This window comes from Canis lupus, chromosome 5 (genome assembly GCF_011100685.1).
Source record: "Canis lupus familiaris isolate Mischka breed German Shepherd chromosome 5, alternate assembly UU_Cfam_GSD_1.0, whole genome shotgun sequence".
Classification (NCBI taxonomy): Eukaryota; Metazoa; Chordata; class Mammalia; order Carnivora; family Canidae; genus Canis; species Canis lupus.
The window spans coordinates 36,334,196-36,356,434 of record NC_049226.1 but is presented as its reverse complement, the minus strand read 5'-3'; the positions used below and the strand labels follow the sequence as shown (position 1 = coordinate 36,356,434).

General features: G+C 38.9%; 1 protein-coding gene across 3 annotated transcripts in view; it reads right to left on the bottom strand.

Moving 5' to 3' along the window:
* The window catches only part of MAP2K4 (mitogen-activated protein kinase kinase 4), a 135,569-nt gene that overhangs the window by 100,362 nt on the left and 12,968 nt on the right, over positions 1 to 22,239 (bottom strand). Inside the window, exon 1 of one of the 3 annotated variants that reach the window (XM_038536897.1) lies at positions 528 to 699. The exons of the other annotated variants lie outside the window; for them this stretch is intronic. Coding sequence (XP_038392825.1) covers positions 528 to 684 — 157 coding nt within the window. The 5' untranslated portion in view covers positions 685 to 699. Of the gene's footprint in view, positions 1 to 527; positions 700 to 22,239 lie in introns of those variants that run through there. 3 annotated transcript variants of the gene reach the window in all.

Genomic DNA, 22,239 nt, shown 5'->3' with positions numbered 1-22,239 from the left:
GAAGGTAACAGTGTTTTATATTATACAAACAAAACTTGCCCGGTATAGAAAAGCCAGAAAATTCAGAAAAGATAAAAGACAATATAAATATACAAAATATTGTATATACTTTTTTTTTTACATTTCTAAGTCCAATTATCCCCAAATAATCATTGTCTCCTAGAAACTACTTTCTATGCATACACATTTTTTTCTCTACAATTCAAATCAGACCACAATATGTTTTTTAACATGCTTTACTCACTGACCATGTTTCTTCTATGTCTATAAATCTTATAAAAACATTTCTTTGGGATTTTACTGAATAGAGACTTTGTAACAGAATTGGGTTTTTAAGCACTGTAGTATATCTTTTTCCAGAATACACTCTTCACAGTTTATTATGCCTAATTCTACCTTCTCCAACAACACCTCTGCAATCCAAATACTTTCCCATCCCAGTGGATTTGGAATATGTATGAAGGGACTCATTCTGCTCAGCCTGGTGCTTTCAATGAGATTTGCAAGTTTGAGTGTGCCAAACATACCAGTTGGACAGGACTGTAGGATAAGAGCAGAAAGCTCCTGGCTGTGACTCCCGGATCGGCTCTCAGGGATGGGCCTGTCTACAGGATAATGAGAATTCCCAAGAAGACCAGACACATCATTTTCAGAAGTAAGAATATTACAACATGAATTTTCCATGTAACCCGCCCAATTCAGGTACCAAATATTTATTTTAAACTAAGTTTTATTTGGCAGCAAGTAGAGGAAGGGCATTCAACCTATACATGCAAAAGGTACTCTTCTTAAACAGCAAATTTGGCTCTACAAAAAAGCAAACTTTCGTAGCAAATTTGGCTGTATTAAAAAGCAAACTGTATATTACCAAAAAACAAAATCTAAAAAAACAAATTTTAAGTGAAAGCTGGGGAAAATCCTTCCAATACAAAATGAGAAGAACTTTAAATATATAAAGACATCACACAAATCAAGAAAAATAGAAAAATTGGCAAGGGTATGAACAGTAAAGCAAAACTGAGAAAAAATTATGAAAGGCATTCACTAACAACAAAACAGTTTAAAGTTTTGTTCATGTGAGGGGCCTCCTGGGTGGTTCAGTCTAAGCGTCTGCCTTCGCCTCAGGTCATGATCCTAGGGGTCCTGGGATTGAGTCCCACATCAAGCTCCGCTCCCAAGTGGGGAGTCTGTTTGGGATTCTCTCTCTCTGCCTCTGCCCTTTCCCAACCCCCCTCCCAGGCACCCGTTCTCTCTCTCTCAAATAAATCCATAAAATCTTTTTTAAAAAGTTTTGTTCACGCAAAATTGGCAAAACTTAGGTCTCATTTTATACATACAACAATTTTTTTCCAATGATAATGTGACCAGGTAAAAAAAAATCACTAGTACAAAATGTTGCTGGTAAAAAAGGAAATAGCATAATTTTTTCTGATTGAAGGTTCAGCAATATACAAGAAAAAACTTTTCATGAAGATGCTCTTTCACTTCTTAGAAATTTGTCTTCAGGAAATATTGAAAGTGCCCCCCTCAGCACCTGTCACCCATTCACCCCCAATAGACGGGATGAGCACTGGGTGTTATTCTGTATGTTGGCAAATTGAACACCAATAAAAAATAAAATTTAAAAAAAAAAAGGAAGAGCAAGCAACAACAACAACAAAATAAAAGGAAATATTGAACAGCAGAAGACCGTCCCCAGGCCCTGCAACTGAAAGGAAACTGCCCTGCTGGATTTGGAAACTCCTTGGAACTGCTGCCTCCTTTCTTCCTTCATTGTTCTCCTGTTTTGAATGGGTATCTCTAGAACTGGTTTCCAATGCCTGACCCCTGTGTTTTGGAACCAAGTAACCCGGTCTTGTTTCCAGTACAGAGGGAGAGGAATTTTATGTCACAATGGATCATACTCTGTCTCACTCATACCCGACTTGGATGATTTTGATGAGCAGAACTGATGGTGTCTAGATCAGACCTGGATTCAAGCTGATGCTATAATGAGCTATGGCTCTGGGGGAACACTGGAGCAGGGTGAATGTACGTACTTGGTACACGGGACAGATATGTACTGTAAGTGAGATATAAGTGAAAATGGTGGCCTTCAAAGATACCAGGTCCTAATCAATCCCTGGGACCTATGAATGTTACTTTATAGGGCAGAGTTTCTAGAGATAAAATTAAGGTAAGGACCTTTGTAATCATAAACCTGAATGAACTCAATGCCCACAAATCCCCCAAATCAAAAGGTGACCACCTTTCACGTGGTGTGTGAAAGGATCGTGAAAACACCACGATCTCTATATGGTAAAAATCTGAAAACACACCAGGATCAAAGGCAGGACAATAACAGAACAAAGAATCACTGTAAAAATCATCCAAAGAAAAACACCAAAATTGGCCCTTTATTCTAAAGCTCAATTTTTTTTTAAGATTTTAACTATTCATGAGAAAGAGAGAGAGAGCTAGAGAGAGAACACAAGCAGAAGGAGGGGCAGAGGCAGAGGAAAAAGCAAAGCCTGTTGAGCCAGGAGCCCAACGTGGAGCTCTATCCCAAGACTCTGAATCATGACTGGAGCCAAAGGCAGACACTTCACCAACTGAGCTACCCTACCCAGGTGCCCCTAAAAGCTCAATCTGAGGGGACAGTGGCTCACTAACCTCTGCAGGCAGATAAAATCTATTATGACAATTAAAGCTTACTCAAACGGTTTCCTCGAAAATAAGTATTTATATAAACACACACACACACACAGATTCTCAGCACTGCCTTCACATTTAAACAAAAATAATTTGGGGCCTTTAAAGGACATTTCCTGCATAAATGAACAAGCACACAAATGCAACACAATGTGGCTTACATAAGTTAGGTGTGAACACACTCCACATTTCAAAAGCATCTGTGACTATCTTGAACACTGTCCAAGCATATATTCTGATCGTCCACCAACAACACACACTAAACAATTCTATAAAAGTTCACAGCCTAAGAAGAGATGACTCAGAGCCTAAAACTGGGGGTGTAGGGGGTGTAGGGTAAGATCAAGTTACATGGGCTCCTCCAGCAGGGCTCCCCAATCTCTGAAGGATGATCACTTTGAGATGAACTCCCAAGGCAGTCATGGGAGGAGAAGGAAGAGCCCAGAGAGTCAGTCAAGGGTGAGATTCAAGGAGAGACAGAAAGACTCAGCTTTTGCAATACTTCAGAGAAGCTACCTCTGGCTATTTGCAGATATGAGCATTTTCTTTCTTTCTTTTCTTCCCACGCCCCACCCCCTACCCCCAGCATTTCTTCTTCCTCCATTCACTTTCTCTAAGTAAGAACCTCTATTAGGACTAGTTCTTCTCATTTTACTTCTCTTTCTCAAGGGCCCCAGAAACCTAAACCCTAAAGGCAACTTGTCACTACACACTCAGTTATTTTTAATGACAAAACAACAGGCAAATGCTTGACATGAGAGCAATGTGGATTTTTTTCAAAACCCCGCAACAGCTTCCATGGGCAGTAAAGAGAAAGGGCAAAAGGAAGGAAGTGATACTATAAATGTCCTGTGGAGATTTTTAGAAGCTAAGAGATTAAAATATTGATCAAGATAGATTACAAATTTGTGATTATAATTTCCCCTTTGGTGAGACTGTCTACAAATAATCAATTCCTAACCAGTCAGCAGAGATAAACAGAGTCTCCCCTTTATCTACAGTATGATAGAAACCAGCCATGATCCAACATCTTAAACTATTCATATGGAAGGAGTTTCCTGTGAGAGAAGATTGTCTTTGTATACTTAAAAACTAAGGTCAGTGCCTGATACAGAAAATGCTTTCAAATGTAGTAGCTTGGTCCAAACAATCAATTTCACATGGATAGCCCCAGACATTCAGATGTGGGGTAAATTAGCTAGAATAAGTTTCTGCCATCTGTAACCCAAAACCCTGACTCTTAAGGACAACAGTATCTATCCTCATCCCATCATACTTCCAAGGTACTGCTATCTCCCTTAGGTAGGACTGCCCAACTTTTCTTAAGCTGTGGGCTCATACAGAATATAAGGATATCTGTTCAACACACTGGGAGGATCAGAATCACAGCTGGTTCAGAGGCTGAGCGAAGGGGCTCAGCAGCCTCATGCCCTGCTCTGCCACTCCAAGGACCGGGGGACTGACCTCTCTGCACTACCCTTGAAGTTCTGGTTTCAAAGCTGGGTCTTAAGAAAACATCTAGAAATTTTAAACAACCTTTCCCACATCACCCATATCCAACTTTTTCCTCAGACTTCTCATGAGAGAAGCAGTTCCATGGATGGGATCTTCAAGAATATTCCAAACTAGGATTCTGAAGAACAAGGATTTGTTCAAGCATATGCATACCCACTAAGGCCCGGGCATGTGTTTTGCTCTTATTCTGTCCAGCAAGCAGCTCACAAACTCATGGAAGGCTGAAGGTAGAAGGAAGACATCTTTCAACTTCATTTAACCTTAAGCAAGCAAAGAGCCCAGAATAATTCTCCCTCCACCAACTTCACAAGCAATACAAACCTTTAACCTCATTTTCCATAGTCAGCTAAGCTGACCCAATAGCTGAGTTCAACCTTTGTCAAAAATTCCATCCAAGGGCCACTGAAAGTCTACCTACCAATCAACTACGGAAGAAGACCACTCTCTGCAATCTAGGTTACCAAAAACATCCCACCCCAACCTTCCACAGATGAGGAAAAAGTAGCATTTCCTAAGCACTATTTCTCATTTCCAAAACATCAAAACCAGTCTGTCCTCAGAGAGACACTATGCTTACACGGGATCCACCTTGTCATCCTCTCCCATCCTTCTCAAGCCTGTTCCCATCACCAAATTGTGAACAATTTTCTGTCCTAAATGTTTAACTCTCATCTTTCAATTCTACAAATCACCTGTAATAGGGAGCTACAGCAAAATAGCAGTTCAACAAATACTTAGTGAAATCCTAAAAAGAAATAAAATAAAATAAAATAAAATAAAATAAATAAAATAAAATAAAATAAAATAAAATAAAATAAAATAAAATAAAATAAAATAAAATAAAAGGCATGCCAGGTGGTGCAGCGGTTTGGTGCCGCCTGCAGCCTGGGGTGTGATCCTGGAGACCCAGGATGGAGTCCCACATCGGGCTCCCTACATAGAGCCTGCTTCTCCCTCTGTCTGTGTCTCTGCCTCTCTCTCTGTACCTATGAATAAATAAATAAAATCCTAAATAAATAAATAAATAAATAAACAAATATTTAGTGAATTAGAATTAGTCGTTTTGTTTTTTTGTTTTGTTGTTTTTTTGTTTTTTTGTTTTACGAACATTGCACTACCCACTCATATAACCTAGTGGGCTTAATTTCCTTTATACATAGGAAAGCAAGATTCTGCTACCCTTACAGTCAGGATCTGAGAACCAGAGTCTTCCCACCCAACCTGTAAGAATGGAGACCATCACTAAAATATTGTAGCCAGTCTACATATCTTCAACACCAATGATTTCTCCAAATCTGAAAAAATAACAGTAAAATTTCTTATTGTTGAGGGCAATAATGATCCCTGAAGGATGTGCAATTGATGCATCTAGAAGGTGGCTTTTTTGATCTGTTAATGGATCACTATTGGGTTATGTGGTAGATTATCACCAAGATAGCCACCAATGAATCACCTCTTTACAATGTGACTTTGCTGCCCCTCCTATCAAGAGATGGAGTCTATTTCCCTACTTCTTGAATAAAGCTGGCCTTCAGACTTGCTGTGATCCCAAGAATAGAATAGAAAGGTTGTTGTGGGACTTCTTGAGCTAGGCCTATGAGGCCTTACAACTTCCATGTTCACGCTCTTGGAAAGCACCCAAGTCTAAAGGTGAAGCACCTCAGGCTAGTTTCCTTGATGATGATAATCTACATCCAACAAGAGGTTCAGAGACCCGAGCCATCTCAACTGAGTGTAGTCTCCACCAACAAGACCTACTAGCCAAATGCAGACACATGACATAGCTCAAGTGAGACCAGTACAACTACCACCCAACTAACAAGCAAAATCATAAAAATTAAACAGTTGGTCTTTAAAGCCATTACTCACAAGCCAAAGGAGCTAGGGAGGAATCATCAAAATGCAGTAAGAATCATTCCCTCCTGGGGTGCTTGGGGGGCTCAGTCAGTTAAGTGTTTTGCCTTCTGCTCAGGTCATGATCTCAGGGTTCTGGAATCTCCTGTTGGGCTCCCTGTTCAGTGATGAGTAGGCCTCTCCCTCTCCATATGCCCCCTCCCCAGCTCATGTTCTCTCCCTCTCTCAAATAAATAAATAAATAAAAATCTTAAAAAAAAGAAAATAAAGAAAAAATCAGTTCCTCTTAAGGAACTGCCTCAGGAAATCCCTGCCCCCAGGAGGGATTTCCTAGAACCAGCATAGGAAAAAGTGAGAAGTGGCACTACAATGCTCAAGTTGCTCACAGAATACCTTCAAGAACAGGAGTGACTGACCTACCAGCATTCAGAGCATCCTACCAGGGGCAGAAGGAAAAAGACTGCCTGAAATTCTTATTTTCTCCTTTGGCTCTAATTCTTAGTACCTCATTTTCAAAACAGAGTATCCAAAGTCACTTGTTAAATTATCTGCAATCACTGGTTATAAAATGAGAAACACACAATTCCAACTATGCAACTTTCAATTCAACAATCTCAGACATGAGGAATTAAAGTGGTTAGACAATAACTTACCCTCATTCCCTTCTCTACCTCTATTATTAGAGTGGTGAGTGCCCTAACTTATTTGATAAGCTCAAGAGAATAAGACAGGAAGGATATTAGACTTGGAATCAGAAGAAATGAATGACTTTGTCCATTCCAGACTGGGATCTCAGACAATCTTAAGTATTAAATGGGTCACCGCCAGCTAATACTATATTGTCCCTCTCCTCTTCTAGTGTTTGATACAAAAGAGTAAATAAGTTTCAAAAATTTCTAAAAAAATCTCACTTAGAGCTTTAAACTCTTATCAATAAAACACTGTTACTCATCCATATAGCTAAACATGTTTGGAAACTGGATTGTTCTGCATTAAAGAAACAATAAATAAATAAATAAATAAATAAATAAATAAATAAATAAATAAATAACTGGATTGTTCTGAGTTAAAGAAACAGTAATATATATATGTATATATATATAATATGCCAGTAGATCCTTTTAGCACACAGTTCAACACTTTTGTGTGCAAGATGGATTTTAGGATAGTCCAATGTAATAACTGACATAGCCACAGATGCAGAAATATCACAGTTACATACAAGCTACAGATGAAAAGACAGATAAGGCAGCTGACCTATCCACAAAGACTATTTTGTTTGGTATCCTAGCAAAATTAAAAAGGAACGTGGTAGGAGGAGGCTAAATGGTAGAATTAGGGGAGGAAAATTACTTCTGCTGGACACTAAATGATTACCACTGAAATTACAATAAAGGTAAAACAGGGATATTGCTGTAGTCTGGTAATTGACACATCTATAAAACCAAGATAAAAACAGTCACTTATCTGGTGTGTGATGCTGTGGTGAGGATTCATATACCTTAAAAATGCAATGGCTGGTAAATAGTAACTATGAAAAAATGGTAACTATTGTGATATTTATCTATATGTATTAAAACCTAATTGAAAATTTAAATTATTAAATTATCTAAAAAGGGGAAAACTGGGGGGGGGGGGGGAATGTGTCTGATATCCTTTAAACCAACAAAACATCTGAGCAACAAAGAAAGAAATTCAGCTTGCTTGGTAGATTCCTTTTAACTCCTGTGCCAATAAAAATCCCTGTTCTAACCCAAAGCCAGCAGCCCAGTGGTGTACAATTAGAAGCTAGGAAAACCAAGATGGAGTGGTAAAGCCAGTCTACCAGTCTTGAACTCAGCTCCACTACTTATTACCTATATATTCTCGGGCACAATCCCATTTCTGCCACATAGGATTAACATATCTTCCTCAGAGGGGGACTGGCAGGGGTAAAGGAGTTTCTGTGTAGGACAGAGTTGGCCATCATTCCTTTTCCCTACCCTGTACTATCAATTGTGTCTGGGTTTACGGTGGCAAGGTCCTGAACCAGGGTGGCTGATCACTAATACCAGCACTTCTTAAACATTAAACATTTTACTCATCTGATATGCTTGGGCCTCAGAGGCTCCGCTGCCAAAAAAAGAACCTAAATAATTCACTCTCAACCTTGCCAACTCTGGCAGATGCCACGCACAGCTCTCCTCGGGTAGAAAGGTTTCTGCAACCTGGAATATCAAGGATTCTGTCATTCCTCTACCAACGCCTGAAGGGGCACTGCTCTGACCCAAAGGCCTAACAATTTCTAGCAGATGCCATGGACTCCAGGCAAAGGCAAGAGAAACATTTTACTTGTTGGAGACTGTATTTTACTATGAGACTTTGGTTAACAAAAGTCTTCAAGCAGAGTTGAAGGCTGAAAAGTCCCCAACTTGCTCCCAAAGTGATCATCCAACAAGGAAGAAAAAAAAAAATTTAATTCATTTTCAACATAGTAAAATGGGGAGTTTAACAAGTTTCATGGAATGGAGCACACAATATGCCCTAACATCCCAAACCTAACATTAGGAACTCATACTGATTCTTTATTCTGATTCACTAACCATCAACTCTGACACTGATTATATGCCCCTCTATGGTCACCAGGAATTTTGCCTCAATTATGCACAATGTCACTATTATGAGTTTCTATAGGAAGCCACACCTTTAAGCCAGCAACTACTTAAAGCCAGCAACACCACCCACTTGGATCAGACTCTGACCCGGATATCTACTACCAAGTAAAAAAATATAATTCCCCAGGCTAAACTTGCCAAGTCCTGATTAGTCCAAACTCTGCAAAAACACCAGCTAATTCAGGATTACCAACACAGCACAAATGCCAACGCTTTATTGAAATAAACAGGACATGAGATGCTCCTCCACACAATCATGCAGATGGAATCAACAGATTGTCAAGTAGAACCTGGGCTTTGGATTTCCATGGTCCTCCTTCTCCTGTGAGGTCCCCAGGTTTAGCCTTTGTCTAAACGACATAGCCCCAGCTGAAGTCACAACCTTCTGAAGTGACAAGGGTTGGGGGAAGGGGCGCGTGGATATAAAGGACTTGCTGATTGATCTGACAGCAAATATCCCAATTAGAAAATAAACAAAGAATATGAACAGGTAATTAACTAAAGGAAGGATACACATAGAATCCAAAAAAAAACCCATCCAATTCTTCTGGTCACCCACAAAATTAAAATTCAATTTTTGCCTCTAATACCACGTACAAATAAGGAGAATCCCAATATCAATGTTAACAAGGGTATGAAGAAGCAGGTAGTCTTTTCAGGACTTTTCACAGCAGTACTTTTACATCTATTTGTGGTTATATGATGTCTACCTTCCCCACTACACTCTACACTCCAAGAGCCCAGAAACTCTATACCTCACTTGCCTCCATGCCTACAATTATACCTGACACATAAATCCTTAATGTCTGTTCAGTAAACAAATGAATGGAGCCCAAAAAAGGAACAAATTATTGCTGTGAATATAAACTAGACCACTTTCTGGAGGACAGTATCTTCCAAACATCTTAGTATGTCCTTAACAATTAATTAATTCAGTAACTCCATTCCCTTAGAAGTCACCCTTTCAGAAGTTAAAGATTATGCAAAGAAAGTTAGATGAAAAATCACAACAGGTGATTTGGTGGAATACTATGCTACCATCAAAAAAATCATATACCAGGCAGCCCCCCGTGGCGCAGCGGTTTAGCGCCGCCTGCAGTCCGAGTTGTGATCCTGGAGACCCGGGATCGAGTCCCACGTCAGGCTCCCTGCATGTAGCCTGCTTCTCCCTCAGCCTGTGTCTCTGCCTCTCTCTCTCTCTCTGTGCGCGTGTGTGTGTGTGTGTCTATGATTAAATAAATAAAATCTTTTAAAAAATAATCATATGCCACCAAAAAAGAAAAAAAAAAAGACTACTGAAGAAATGTAATAGTAAGGATCCTTTTTTTAAACAAGCAATAAGTAATGCGTCTAATGAATTATTTTAGTAAAGTATATGTGCATATGATCATTTATAATGCACACATAGGTCATTCTCCAAAAGTATAACAGGTGATTAATTCAAGGTGCTAGAATTGTGGGGTGATTCTTTTTCCCACTTTTCTGTGTTTCTGGTTTTCTACATTAAGCATTTATTTTGTTTCAAGTATAATCTCCCTGCTACTTATACCAGAGGTTTCTAAAAAGAGATCTGGTCTCTAAGCCCAAAGGTACTAAAGCCTAGAGAACAAGTAAAATGGCCTTAAAAATACAAATACGTACTTTCATGTTATCTGCTCACACAACTTGGGATATTTCCATACCCCTAAAATCTGATAATGTTTCACAAATGATATCTTTAGAGATTTTTTTTTAAGGTGTCTGTAAAGGCTAAAGTTAACAATATTTTAATCTCCAACAAAACAGGAAACGGTTATCCAACACAATCCCCTCCCTCCAAAAGTCATGTGCCAATGATTTTGGAAGCACGGCCTCCATGGGAATCTGAGAGTGGGAATTCCAGTTACACATCCACCTTGAGAAGGTTCCAAATGGGTACCCAAAAGGTGTCATCCATTACTGCCAGTACCCCTCCACACCCAGTTTAGGGGAGAAGGGAAAGAATGTGCTAATAATTCTGAATTCTTCATTTGTCCCCAGCTTGTATAGAGTTCCCTTTTATACCACTGCCCTTCACAACTCTCTTCATAAGGCAGGCCTGACCTGGAGGATCCCTAGGTGGCTCAGCGGTTTAGTGCCTGCCTTCGGCCCAGGGCATAATCCTGGAGTCCTGGGATCGAGTCCCATGTCGGGCTCCCTGCATGGAGCCTGCTTCTCTCTCTTTCTCACTCTCATGAATAAATAAATAAAATCTTAAAAAAAAAAAAAAAAAAAAAAAAAGGCCTGACCTGGGGACACCTGGATGGCGCAGTTGGTTGAGTGTCCGACCCTTGGTTTGGACTCAGGTGATGAACTTGGGGTCCTGCGGTCAAGCTCTATGCTCAGCACAGTCTGCTTGAAACTATTTTTCCCTCTCACTCTGCCCGTCCCTCTTCTAAAATAAATAAAATCTTTAAAAAAGAAAAAAAGGAATGACCCACCACCCAAGTGCACTCCCTGCAGGGAGCCTACTTCTCACTCTACCTATGTCTCTGCCTCTGTATGTAACTCTCATGAATAAATAAAATCTAGAAAAAACTTTTTTTAATAATAATAAATCTATGTCATGCCTAAACCTAAAACTCAGCCAAATTCACAGGGCATGTTAAACCATAAGATAAGAACATATTAACAGGGGTCCCACAGAGACAAGTGAGATATAACTGCTAAGTTGATCAAACCAACAAAACTTGCTACACAGGATGGTCAATAATCCTTTCTTCTGTGATATGTAGGCCGTGTAGTGACCTCTGCCTCTGAATCAGAGTCCTTGACATTCTATTTACACTCTTCATCAGCTCCCCAAAGTTTCATATTACTATCCTACCATGCACCAGTAGCAAGGTATTAGGATTTCTGGAAAATCATTCACATGACAGACTCATACTTCCTGGTAGCCATCTTCCTAGTGGGACAAGGCACGTAACACACACACTTATGAAAACTGGGTCAAGGAAAGTCACAAGGCTTGTTCTGCTTGTCACCAATACCCCAGAGCCCATGCAATTAGCTTCCAGCCCACCTCACTGTCCGACAGAGACACACATCATAACGCAGCAGATATTCTCAGAACGGCTGTCTTGAATTCTAACAAGGAACCAAAGGAACCCAATGGTGTCAGGCCATGTTTATGCTTCCTGCCTGGTAAACCCCACAACATCCTATCACTACCATTTTCACTTCCAGCCCCCCCATAAATGAAACAAGCACATCAACCATATTTTTTTTTTTTTTTTACTATGCCATCAGTATTGCTTCACTCAGTGCCTCAAATCTTTTCTGTATGCACCATAATGTGAAGGAAAGAACATTTGTGCAGCACAGTAACAGAAATACAAGTCTGTTCTTGGCTAAAGGCCACTGACTCCAGCTCTAGGCCACAGGCCAAGGCAAACTACATTTCAGCTGACAGGTAAGGTATTCACAGCAGCACCCAAATTGAGGAGCCACTAAAACAACCAGATTGGACTTCTCCTTTTTGAAGAGTTTACTTAGAATAATATTAACCATAAAAGAAGTCAGATTTTTGTCAAATGTTAACTTCTTTCCTTGTCTGCCTGAAATGCCAGTGAGAACTCCCACCAATCATAATTAACTTTTCCAGACTCAATGGTACATGAACTTCAATAACAAGTAGGGTAGGATAAAGAAAACTATAAGACATAGATAATTTAGCATCATAGTGAAGGTACACCTTTGGTCCTAGGAGATGGAGCATATTGATCTTTTTCACCACAGAAAGTCAACCATCTGCTGCCTTAATGGGACCAGTTCCCATTCTTCTTTATAGGTAAGTGTAGACTAGCCCTCCTAGAATACTTACAGATTCAAAGCTATGGGTCTATTATGTGCAAGGTAGAGTTGCTACAGTGTCTATGACATAATAAAAAATATACTTGGTACTTGTCCCAGGTACCTAGCACAGAGCTCCTACAACCATTGGAATAGTCCAAGTGATAGAAGAGTCTTTTGTTACTCATAACAAGCCCCTTTCAACCAAACCAGAGATTATGCCAATATGGTGACAGGGGAGGGGGACTCCCCAACAGGCACTACTGCTAACATAACTTTCAGGTCAGGGGGGCTGGGCTCCAGAAAAACCAACTTAGTGATAAGAATAACTTTTAGCCCCACCCCTCAACCTACAAGGAGAGGAGAAGGGCTAGAAATTGAATTCCCTCCCCCAATGGCCAATGATTTAATCAACTGTGCCTACAATGAAACTTCATAATCAACACCCCACCCATGACAAACAAGGACTTCCAGGAGCTTCCAGGTTGGTGAACACATCAAAGTACTAGGAGGATGACATACACAGAGAAGGCATGCAAGCTCTTCACTCTCTCTGTCTCCATACCTTGCCCTATGCATCTCTTCCACTTGGCTGTTCCTGAGTTGTTTCTTTTACAATAAAATGATAAACATAAGTAGTGTTTTCCTAAGCTCTGTGAGCCATTCTAGCAAATAACTGAACCTGGGGGTGGAATCCTGGGAGCCCTCTAATCCATGATTGGCCAAGCACAACTGGGTACCACATTTGCAGTTGGATCTGAAGTGGGACAATTTTGTGGGGCTGATCCCTTTAACTTGAGGGACCTGAAGCTAACTCCAGCTAGATACTGTCAGAATGGAACTGAATAGGTGGACACCCAGCTGACATTAGAAAATTTGAGAACTGCTTTGTGTCAGAAAACATTAATGTCAAAATTTGAAACAGAGAAGAATATTAAATCAGTTTCAAGGAATAAGTATTTTCTTATTTCCACTAATATTTATGGCATATTGGGATGCCTGGGTGGCTCAGCAGTTGAGCGTCTGTCTGCCTTTGGCTCAGCACATAATTCTAGGTCCGGGGATCGAGTCCCAATTCAGGCTCCCTGCTAGGAGCCTGCTTCTCTCTCTGCTTGTGTCTCTGCCTCTCTCTTTCTCAGGAATAAATAAATAAATCTTTAAAATATATATACCTGTGATTGATTTTTTATGCTATTCAAATCTATAACCAAGCTTAAAAAACAGTAAAAAAAGAAAAATACCCCAAATCAATTAGAGATAAAAAGTGGGAAAATATGGTTTACAAATATATTCTCTGTCATATATCAATAGTCAATTTATAAAATGAATGGACATGGACATAACATATTATCAATTTATTAAGTTGACTTAGGAAAGGTCTTATTAGAGCAAAGAATGAACATACACGACATTAGGCTAGCTCAGGAAAATCAGATAGAGGATCTTATTTACTTCTTTTCCTTTCTATTTGGCTCCACAATGGATCACAGTTAACTTTTTATTGCAAGTTGACTTCTCTCTGGTCTCCAGGAAACACTTGACTCCTTTACCCTATTGCCCAATTCACTTATCCCAAAGCAAAAAGTTCACACCATCGTACCAAATTTCACCTGTAATAACTTTTTTTATTATTATTATTCATGGGAGACACAGAGAGAGGGGCAGAGACATAGGCAGAGGGAAAAGCAGGGTCCCGAAGGGGAGCCTAATGTGGGACTCGATCCCAGGACTCTGGGATCACCTAAGCCACCCAGACGGTCAACCACTGAGCCACCCAGGTGCCCCTGTAATATAATTCTTTTTCACCATATGTCCTTAGGAATCCAGAAAGGCATAGGCAGGAATCAATTTTGTTCATATACATAATTTTGCACAGATTTTCATTCAATTAAGACAATTTGGAGAGCCCTCAAGTAATCTTTTACCACTAAATGGCACTCAAATGACAAGAAGTCTGACTTTTGCTGACCATTTGTATTGATGGAGAGACAACCTGCATCCCACATATGAGCTATTTACTGCTGCAAAGCAGTGGAACATAAGCCTTCTTCTTCTATTATGAAGCCTGCACTAACGCGGAAGTAAAGCCTTATTTCAAAGATAATCTCCCCAATTCTAAAATACCGTTAGTAGCTCAACAATAATTTAATAACTGCAGAGAAGGGGGAGAAATCACACAATATCATTTTTAACTAGTCATCATTTATTGATATGACAGCCTCTCTCTTCAGGATTATGGTCAACATTTGAATATACGCATTCTTCACATGCAGAACCTAAATATTCATCTGGATGACTTCCGACAACTGGTAATTAGATCTAACACTCCAGTGATTCAGTACTTCTCAGAACAGCACCTGGCACATCACAAGAATGGAAATATTGCTTGGATAAATGGGTTTCCCAAGCTCGAGTTTTGCTTCATTTTTTTTCTCATTAATCAAAATATGTATAACTATAAATTAAGTTCTCTGAGGAAGTTAGCCAGAAGCTTTAGCTAGAGAATTTCATGACACATAAATTAGTCCACCATCTTCTAGCTTTCGAAAAGATGTTTGGTGCTTTGTGGGGTTTTTTATTTTTACTTTTTTAAGATTTTTTTAAGTTAATCTCTACACCCAACGTGAGGCTGGAACTCAAAACTGCAAGATCAAGAGTCATGTGCTCTACTGACTGAGCCCACCAGGTGCCCCAGATATTTGGTGTTTTTGGTCTCAGGTTGCATGACATGTGACAATCTTCTGTATATTCAAATGATTTTTCCATTTCAGTACTGCATTATACTATATATGTATATTTTTAATTCTTAAATAATAATTTGTGATCTAAATCAAAGGTGGAAAATGAGTAGGCATCTTGGACACAAATCTAATACTATCCACGAACAAGCAATAACGATAACACTATTATATTCCTCTCATTGTTAGTATCTGCAGAGCTTCTTTGGATCCCACTGAATAATCCCTCCCAATTTAAAAAACATTAAGATGTGAGTAATACTTCTGTTTCTCAGCAAACATAATTAAATACTATTTGTAGCCTATAAATGTATTCTATAAATTGTGGTTTTCAAAAAGGTAGAATGAAGTAGGATTAATTGAGAGAGTGGCAAAGAGAATATGTTATATCCCTTCTGCTTCCTGAATATATGGTCCACAAGAGTATTTTGATGGCAATTTCTCCAACTGGTTATTTTTTTTTTTTGGTATTTTTTTTTATTGGAGTTCGTTTGCCAACATATAGCATAACACCCAATGCTCATCCCGTCGGCCCCCTCAGTGCCCATCACCCAGTCACCCCAATCCCCCACCCACCTCCCCTTCCACTACCCCTTGTTCATTTCCCAGATTTAGGAGTCTGTCATGTTCTGTCACTCTCTCTGATTTTTTCTACTCATTTTCTCTCCTTTCCCCTTTAATCCCTTTCATTATTTTTTTATATTCCCTGTATGAAGGAAACCATATGATGATTGTCCTTCTCCGACTGACTTACTTCATTCAGCATAATACCCTCCAGTTCCATCCACATCGAAGCAAATGGTGGGTATTCATCATTTCTAATGGCTGAGGAATATTCCATTATATATAGACCACATCTTCTTTATCCATTCATCTTTCGATGGACACCAAGGCTCCTTCCACAGTTTGGCTATTGTGGACATGGCTGCTATAAACATTGGAGTGCAGGTGTCCCGCGTTTCACTACATCTGTATCCTTGGGGTAAATCCCCAACAGTGCAATTGCTGGGTCGTAGGGTAGGTCCATTTTTAACTCTTTTGAGGAACCTCCACACAGTTTTCCAGAGTGGCTGCACCATTTCACATTCCCACCAACAGTGCAAGAGGGTTCCCCTTTCTCCACATCCTCTCCAACATTTGTTGTTTCCTGTCTTGTTAATTTTCCCCATTCTCACTGGTGTGAGGTGGTATCTCATTGTGGTTTTGATTTGTATTTCCCTGATGGCAAGTGATGTGGAGCATTTTCTCATGAAATTGGGTGAGGCCAAATCAGCTGTAGAACATCATAAAGGGGAGACTGACAATTTAGTCAATTTAGTTGCCTATCTTGTAACTAAACAGGAACAGTGGAAAAGGAGAGCCAGTTAAGACACTGTTGCTACTGAAAGGTGAATAATGACACCTGTTGGACAAGACAATACTGTCACTGAAAAGATAATTGCTCACTGGAATGCAAGAAGTTCCCAGGTTTTTTTGTAAACTGGATGAGAACTCTTACTTACTTCTTTTTTTTTTTTTTTTTTTTTTAATTTATGATAGTCACACAGAGAGAGAGAGAGAGAGAGAGGCAGAGACATAGGCAGAGGGAGAAGCAGGCTCCATGCACCGGGAGCCCGACGTGGGATTCGATCCCAGGTCTCCAGGATCACGCCCTGGGCCAAAGGCAGGCGCCAAACCGCTGCGCCACCCAGGGATCCCAACTCTTACTTACTTCTATTCTCACTAAACTCCCTTTTGATGACTAATGCTGGCTCCCAAGTAATCGGAAGGCAATGCCCTAGAGGATGTGATTCTAAGCACTGAAGAGAAATTAATAAGCAGCGCCGGACTCTGGTTTTGAATTATCTTAATTTTGCAGAACTGGTCTCACATATCCACTGATTCTTCAGCCTCACCAAAAAACGTCAATAATTAGTATTGGACATCTTTTTTAGTCACCTTCAGAGATGGAGAGATGTTAAAAAGTAAAAAAGAATCTCAATTAAAAAAGAGGCTGATTCATGTTCTAGGGTATGAAGAACAGATACATTTCCAGGCTCAATTCTCTCAAAGTACAGAAAAACACAATAAACATCTGGGTGTATGTGTGTGCTCATAGACACAGACGTTCATGTTCTTCAACATTGGTGAAGTTACGTCAGAGATGATTAATGCTTCATTTAATCAGCATTCAGTGGTAGGCCTAAAAACAAATGCTGGTTTTTTGGCTGAGTATAGCTACTATTTGCAGGGCCCACAAATGTTTGCCAGTATGAGTTAACCAGACTCTAACAAAATAATTTAGACAAAAATCAATGATCGTGGCCAAAACCATCAGGTGAAAAGCTGATGGGGACCTTTCTCACTGACAGCACCTAAGCCCAGTGATTAATCTCAATAAGAGCTACAATCAGAAATTCATATCCCTCCTGATGTGATGCAACAAGAAATACACAGTACCACCTATAAAGTGTTACTGCCAAAAACTTGAATCTTTATGTGATCAAGCCTCTATCTCCAACTGCCAATTAACAGGAGCCACAGGGCAAAGAGAAACCTGTAAAACACTAATTACTAAAAGGATGTAATCAGCCAAATCCAAAACGTGCAAAATGCTACAAAATGCATGACCCAATTTTTTTTCAAGGAATAAATGGCAAGGGGAAAAAAAGAGACAAGGGAACCACTATAGACTTAAAGAGACCTAAGAGACCTATCAACCAAATGCAGTATGTGTGGACCTCGCTGAGATCTAAACTTGGAACAAACAAATCAACTGTAAACAGGCACCTGAATGGCACTAAGGAGATATGAACACTGAGTGGCTCTCTGGTAATAGTGTTTTATTTACTTAACAGTGTGACAATCAACTGAGGTTACGCATTTAAGAATCCTTATCACTGAGAAGACATGGGACCGACACAGACTAAATCATGAAAATCAGAACCAGCTCTCAGATACTTCAGTGGACACAGGTGGAGGAAGGAGAACACAGGATAAGAGTGGCCACATGCTGGTAACCACTGATGCTATGCAATGGGTACGTGGGGGATTGGTGATACTATTTCATATTTGTGTATGATTAGAAACTTTCATCCAAAGTTTTCAAAAATTAAATTGTGTTAAAGATGGAAGAAAGAACACTGAGGGACATAAATCTTTGCCAATTGCATCAATGTGCTGTTAAAAGTCCGTATACAAATCCATCCTCACGCAGCGCGTGGCTACACCACCTTGTTCCCTGACTCTCATGTCTCATCTTGGTCGGCGGCTCCCTGGACACACAAAGTCATTTGAGAATCCTGAAGCAATTCATTCTCTGCATCTGTCTAGGCCAGAATAATATTTTTTTTTTCATTAAACAATTTTCTCCTAGTGGTAGATCCCCTATGTCCTAACTTCAGAGATAGAAGAGGGAATCTTTCCAAATAACATTCAGCCAGGCTTATTAGATAGCACTATGAAACTCTCCAGGGCCAGAAAATCAGAAATGATACACATGATGAGTCCAGATCTCATGGCTATTTGCAAAATACAAAAAAGCTTAAAAGACATTGGCTTAGAAAATCAATCTTATGAGCACCCCTGCTTTCTTTCAAGAAATAATAAAACACGATGGTTTATAGCATGTCGACTGTGACCAGAGCAAGGTCACACAGTTCTGTCACTCATTAGCTGGATGACTTCGGAAGATTTACTTATTAATCTTTCTGTGCTCCTGTTTCCTCCTCTATAATAGTTATTATACCTACCTCATGAGGTTTTAAGAATTAAAGGAGTGCTTGGAATGGGGTTTGACACATAGTAAATGGGTTACCTATTATTATTATCATTTCTGCCAGTCCATCTCTACACGTTCAATCTCTCAAAGAATATAAGCACCCTCAGAACAGGCTCTAGATTGAATTCATCTTTTAAAGACCTCAGTGTGCCTCTTATCATTAGCAGCATCTGCTAAATGTTACATTTGTTCCTCTGTTTATTTACCATATACGAGGATCTCTACAGGGAAGGGAATATGCTTGTATGTACTTGATTTTCATTTCTGATTAATGTTCACTTAATTCTGCCTAATGAGAAGATGAAAACCAACCTGGGTGTTATAAAAGTGACTTCTAGGACGCCTTTTCATCTAGACACTTGTGTCTGGATTTTGAAAGCACCTCATAAAAATCATGTCGTGAGAATCTCAAGTAGTTGCTCCACCTTGTTTGAAAACCATCACCCTAAATTTATAAGCTAAATTGAAAATCACTTTAACTGGAGATTTAGTTAGGAATATGCAAAACTTTCACATCATTTCTGCCCTATAGCTGCCCAACCACAAAAGTTTTGTCAAACAGCCCAACACTGCTAGTAGAGAGAAGTTCTACAGGCAGATGAAGGCAAACTTTCTGCACAGTGGGATTATCACTCATTTTTTTTTTCTCGCTCAAAAATGTAACACATTAAGCTCTTCCAAAAGATTTTTAAGGTGCAACAGCTATTCAAAACCTTCCCTCTCCTAGCAACAAACACCATTCCTCAGGAGGAATTAATGTTCCCATTACTTTCAAGATCAAAGATAATTAGGCAACATTCCCCTTGGAATATTATAAGGCATAAAGGGATTACGTGAACCTTGACTCTGACTATACCACTACTGCAATTCTTGAGCCATTTATATAAAAGCTGTTTCCAAGCAGATGGATTTTCCACTGGCAGTTTATCATGGTCCACAAAGATAGTGATGAATATCCTAGATGCTAGTCAGGCTTATGGCAAATCCTATACAAGTCTCATTTTTCAACTAATTTCTGCATATAAATTTAAAATATAGACAAATAAAATATTAAGTCTATATAAATTTAAATAAAACTTGTAAACCTCCCATAGCAACATTCTGTTTCTTATGACTGCTGAAAAACTTAGCTGAGTTTAATAAATTCCAAATGAGGGCAGCCCAGGTAGCTCAGCAGTTTAGCGCCTGCCTTCAGCCCAGGACGTGATCCTGAAGACCTGGGATCGAGTCCCACGTCGGGCTCCCTGGGGGAGCCTGCTTCTCCCTCTGCCTGCGTCTCTGCCTCTCTCTCTGTATCTCTCATGAATAAATAAATCTTTAAAAAATAAATAAATAAATAAATAAATTCCAAATGATGAAATTTTAGCTGTTAGGGATAGATTTTTGCTACATAAAATAGAAAATTAGAAATTTAATCAGTTGAATTTTCCAAGTTCTTAATTTAATTGCAGGATAGCTTGACTCTCTCCCTCCACTTCTTCCTTTGCCTGATTTTCTACATGCTCTACCTCTAAATACACTCTTCCCGCCCACCCCCCTTAAATACACTCTTGTGCAAAACATCATCCTTTATAGATGCTTTTTACCAGGTCAATAAACTTATTAATGACTTCCTCAAATTTCTGGGAAGATTCACAAAACATCCTTCCTCCTCTTTATGGTTTCCTTTTTATTATTATCAACTTAAAAACAATTAGGGACACTTATTGTAAAAGAGTAGTTTCACAATTAATGAGAATCTGTCATTAGGATACCTCCAGTGTTTCTCCAAATACTCTGATGTGCAGTGTTATCAAAAGCAATCACTACCTGTAATCCAAATATTAGTGATTTCAAGAATAAAAGTCTGCTATGAAGCACATAAGTTTCTAAAAAAGATCCTGTTGTTTATGCAAAGTTTCCCAAGTAAAACAACTTTTGAAAGTCACTAGAAAAAGTTTTCAAAGCTACCAAAATAGTAAAGGCTACAGAAAAGCTACAAGGCTCTACTCAAACTTGTCTTTAGCATTCAAGAACTCTATAGCATGGGCTCCTTAATAAGTCATCATTGTCATCCAAATAGGAAAATCAGAACGCTAATACACTAGGGTACATCTGACACCTATAAAAGCACTTCTCAAAAAGTGTTTTCTAGGCATATCTCCCCCTGCCAAAAAAAAAAAAAAAAAAAAACAATTTTACAAAGCAAAGCAAATCATATTCTAAAGAACTGCCTTTAGGTTAGCTGATTAAAGCCATCAAGATATCATTCAAACTTGGTCAGAAGCCACCTAAACACCTTTAGAAGTACAAAATCATTATCTCTAAATGCTAAATGATGAATTAATCAATCTTCTCAATTTAGGCACTCTAAATAAGAATATTTTTTTCCTCAAGTACTCTTATATTCAGACATCAAAATAATTTGACAATCCAACAGTGTTAAATACAACACTGCTGTCTTTAATTATAACTTCATTTATTTACTTTTTATCTCAGATGTGTATTATCTTAAATGAATATATTTAGAAAGCCAAAAAGCAAATAAATGCAAATTATAATTGATTTTAAAAAGTCAACCATGAGGTGCAAAGTGGATTTTTATTGAGTTTCCATAAAAATCTGGTTCCGAAGTTAAATATGCAATCTCACACTGTGTGTGTAAATACCCCCACACACGTTTCCAATAAAACTCCACTAACTTATAACAGGCAATTGTAATAAACTAATTGGAATAGTGATGTAACAATATAAACAAAAACTATGTGAAAGTCAAACAATGGAGAAAATTAATCCTTCAGAGCTTCCATTAGTCATCAGAATCATCTTACAATAAGTCTTTCTGATTTATGATAGAGAATTGAACATCTGAAGCAGTTGTACTCACTCACGTACTTTTAACAATAATCCAGTTTTGTGCTATTTGCACCCCATCCCCTCCTACAGCTACTATATAACAAATATTCTGTTTTATTAACATATAAATATTCTTAATTAAACATAAGTTCTGATGATTTTTGGAACACCCTTAAAATGAAACAGAAGATTCTGGCACTAGACCATGCCCTATTAGATGAGAAAAGACTATCTTAGCGATTTCAAGAACTTTATTTTTAAAGATATGATGACCACTTTTAACATAAAGTTAATGTCTCAATTTCAAATGTAAGACTGTCTATAAATGTTAGGAAAGCGTACTTTAATTTTTAAGGCAGGACCAATCTTGGAAAAAAGTTAA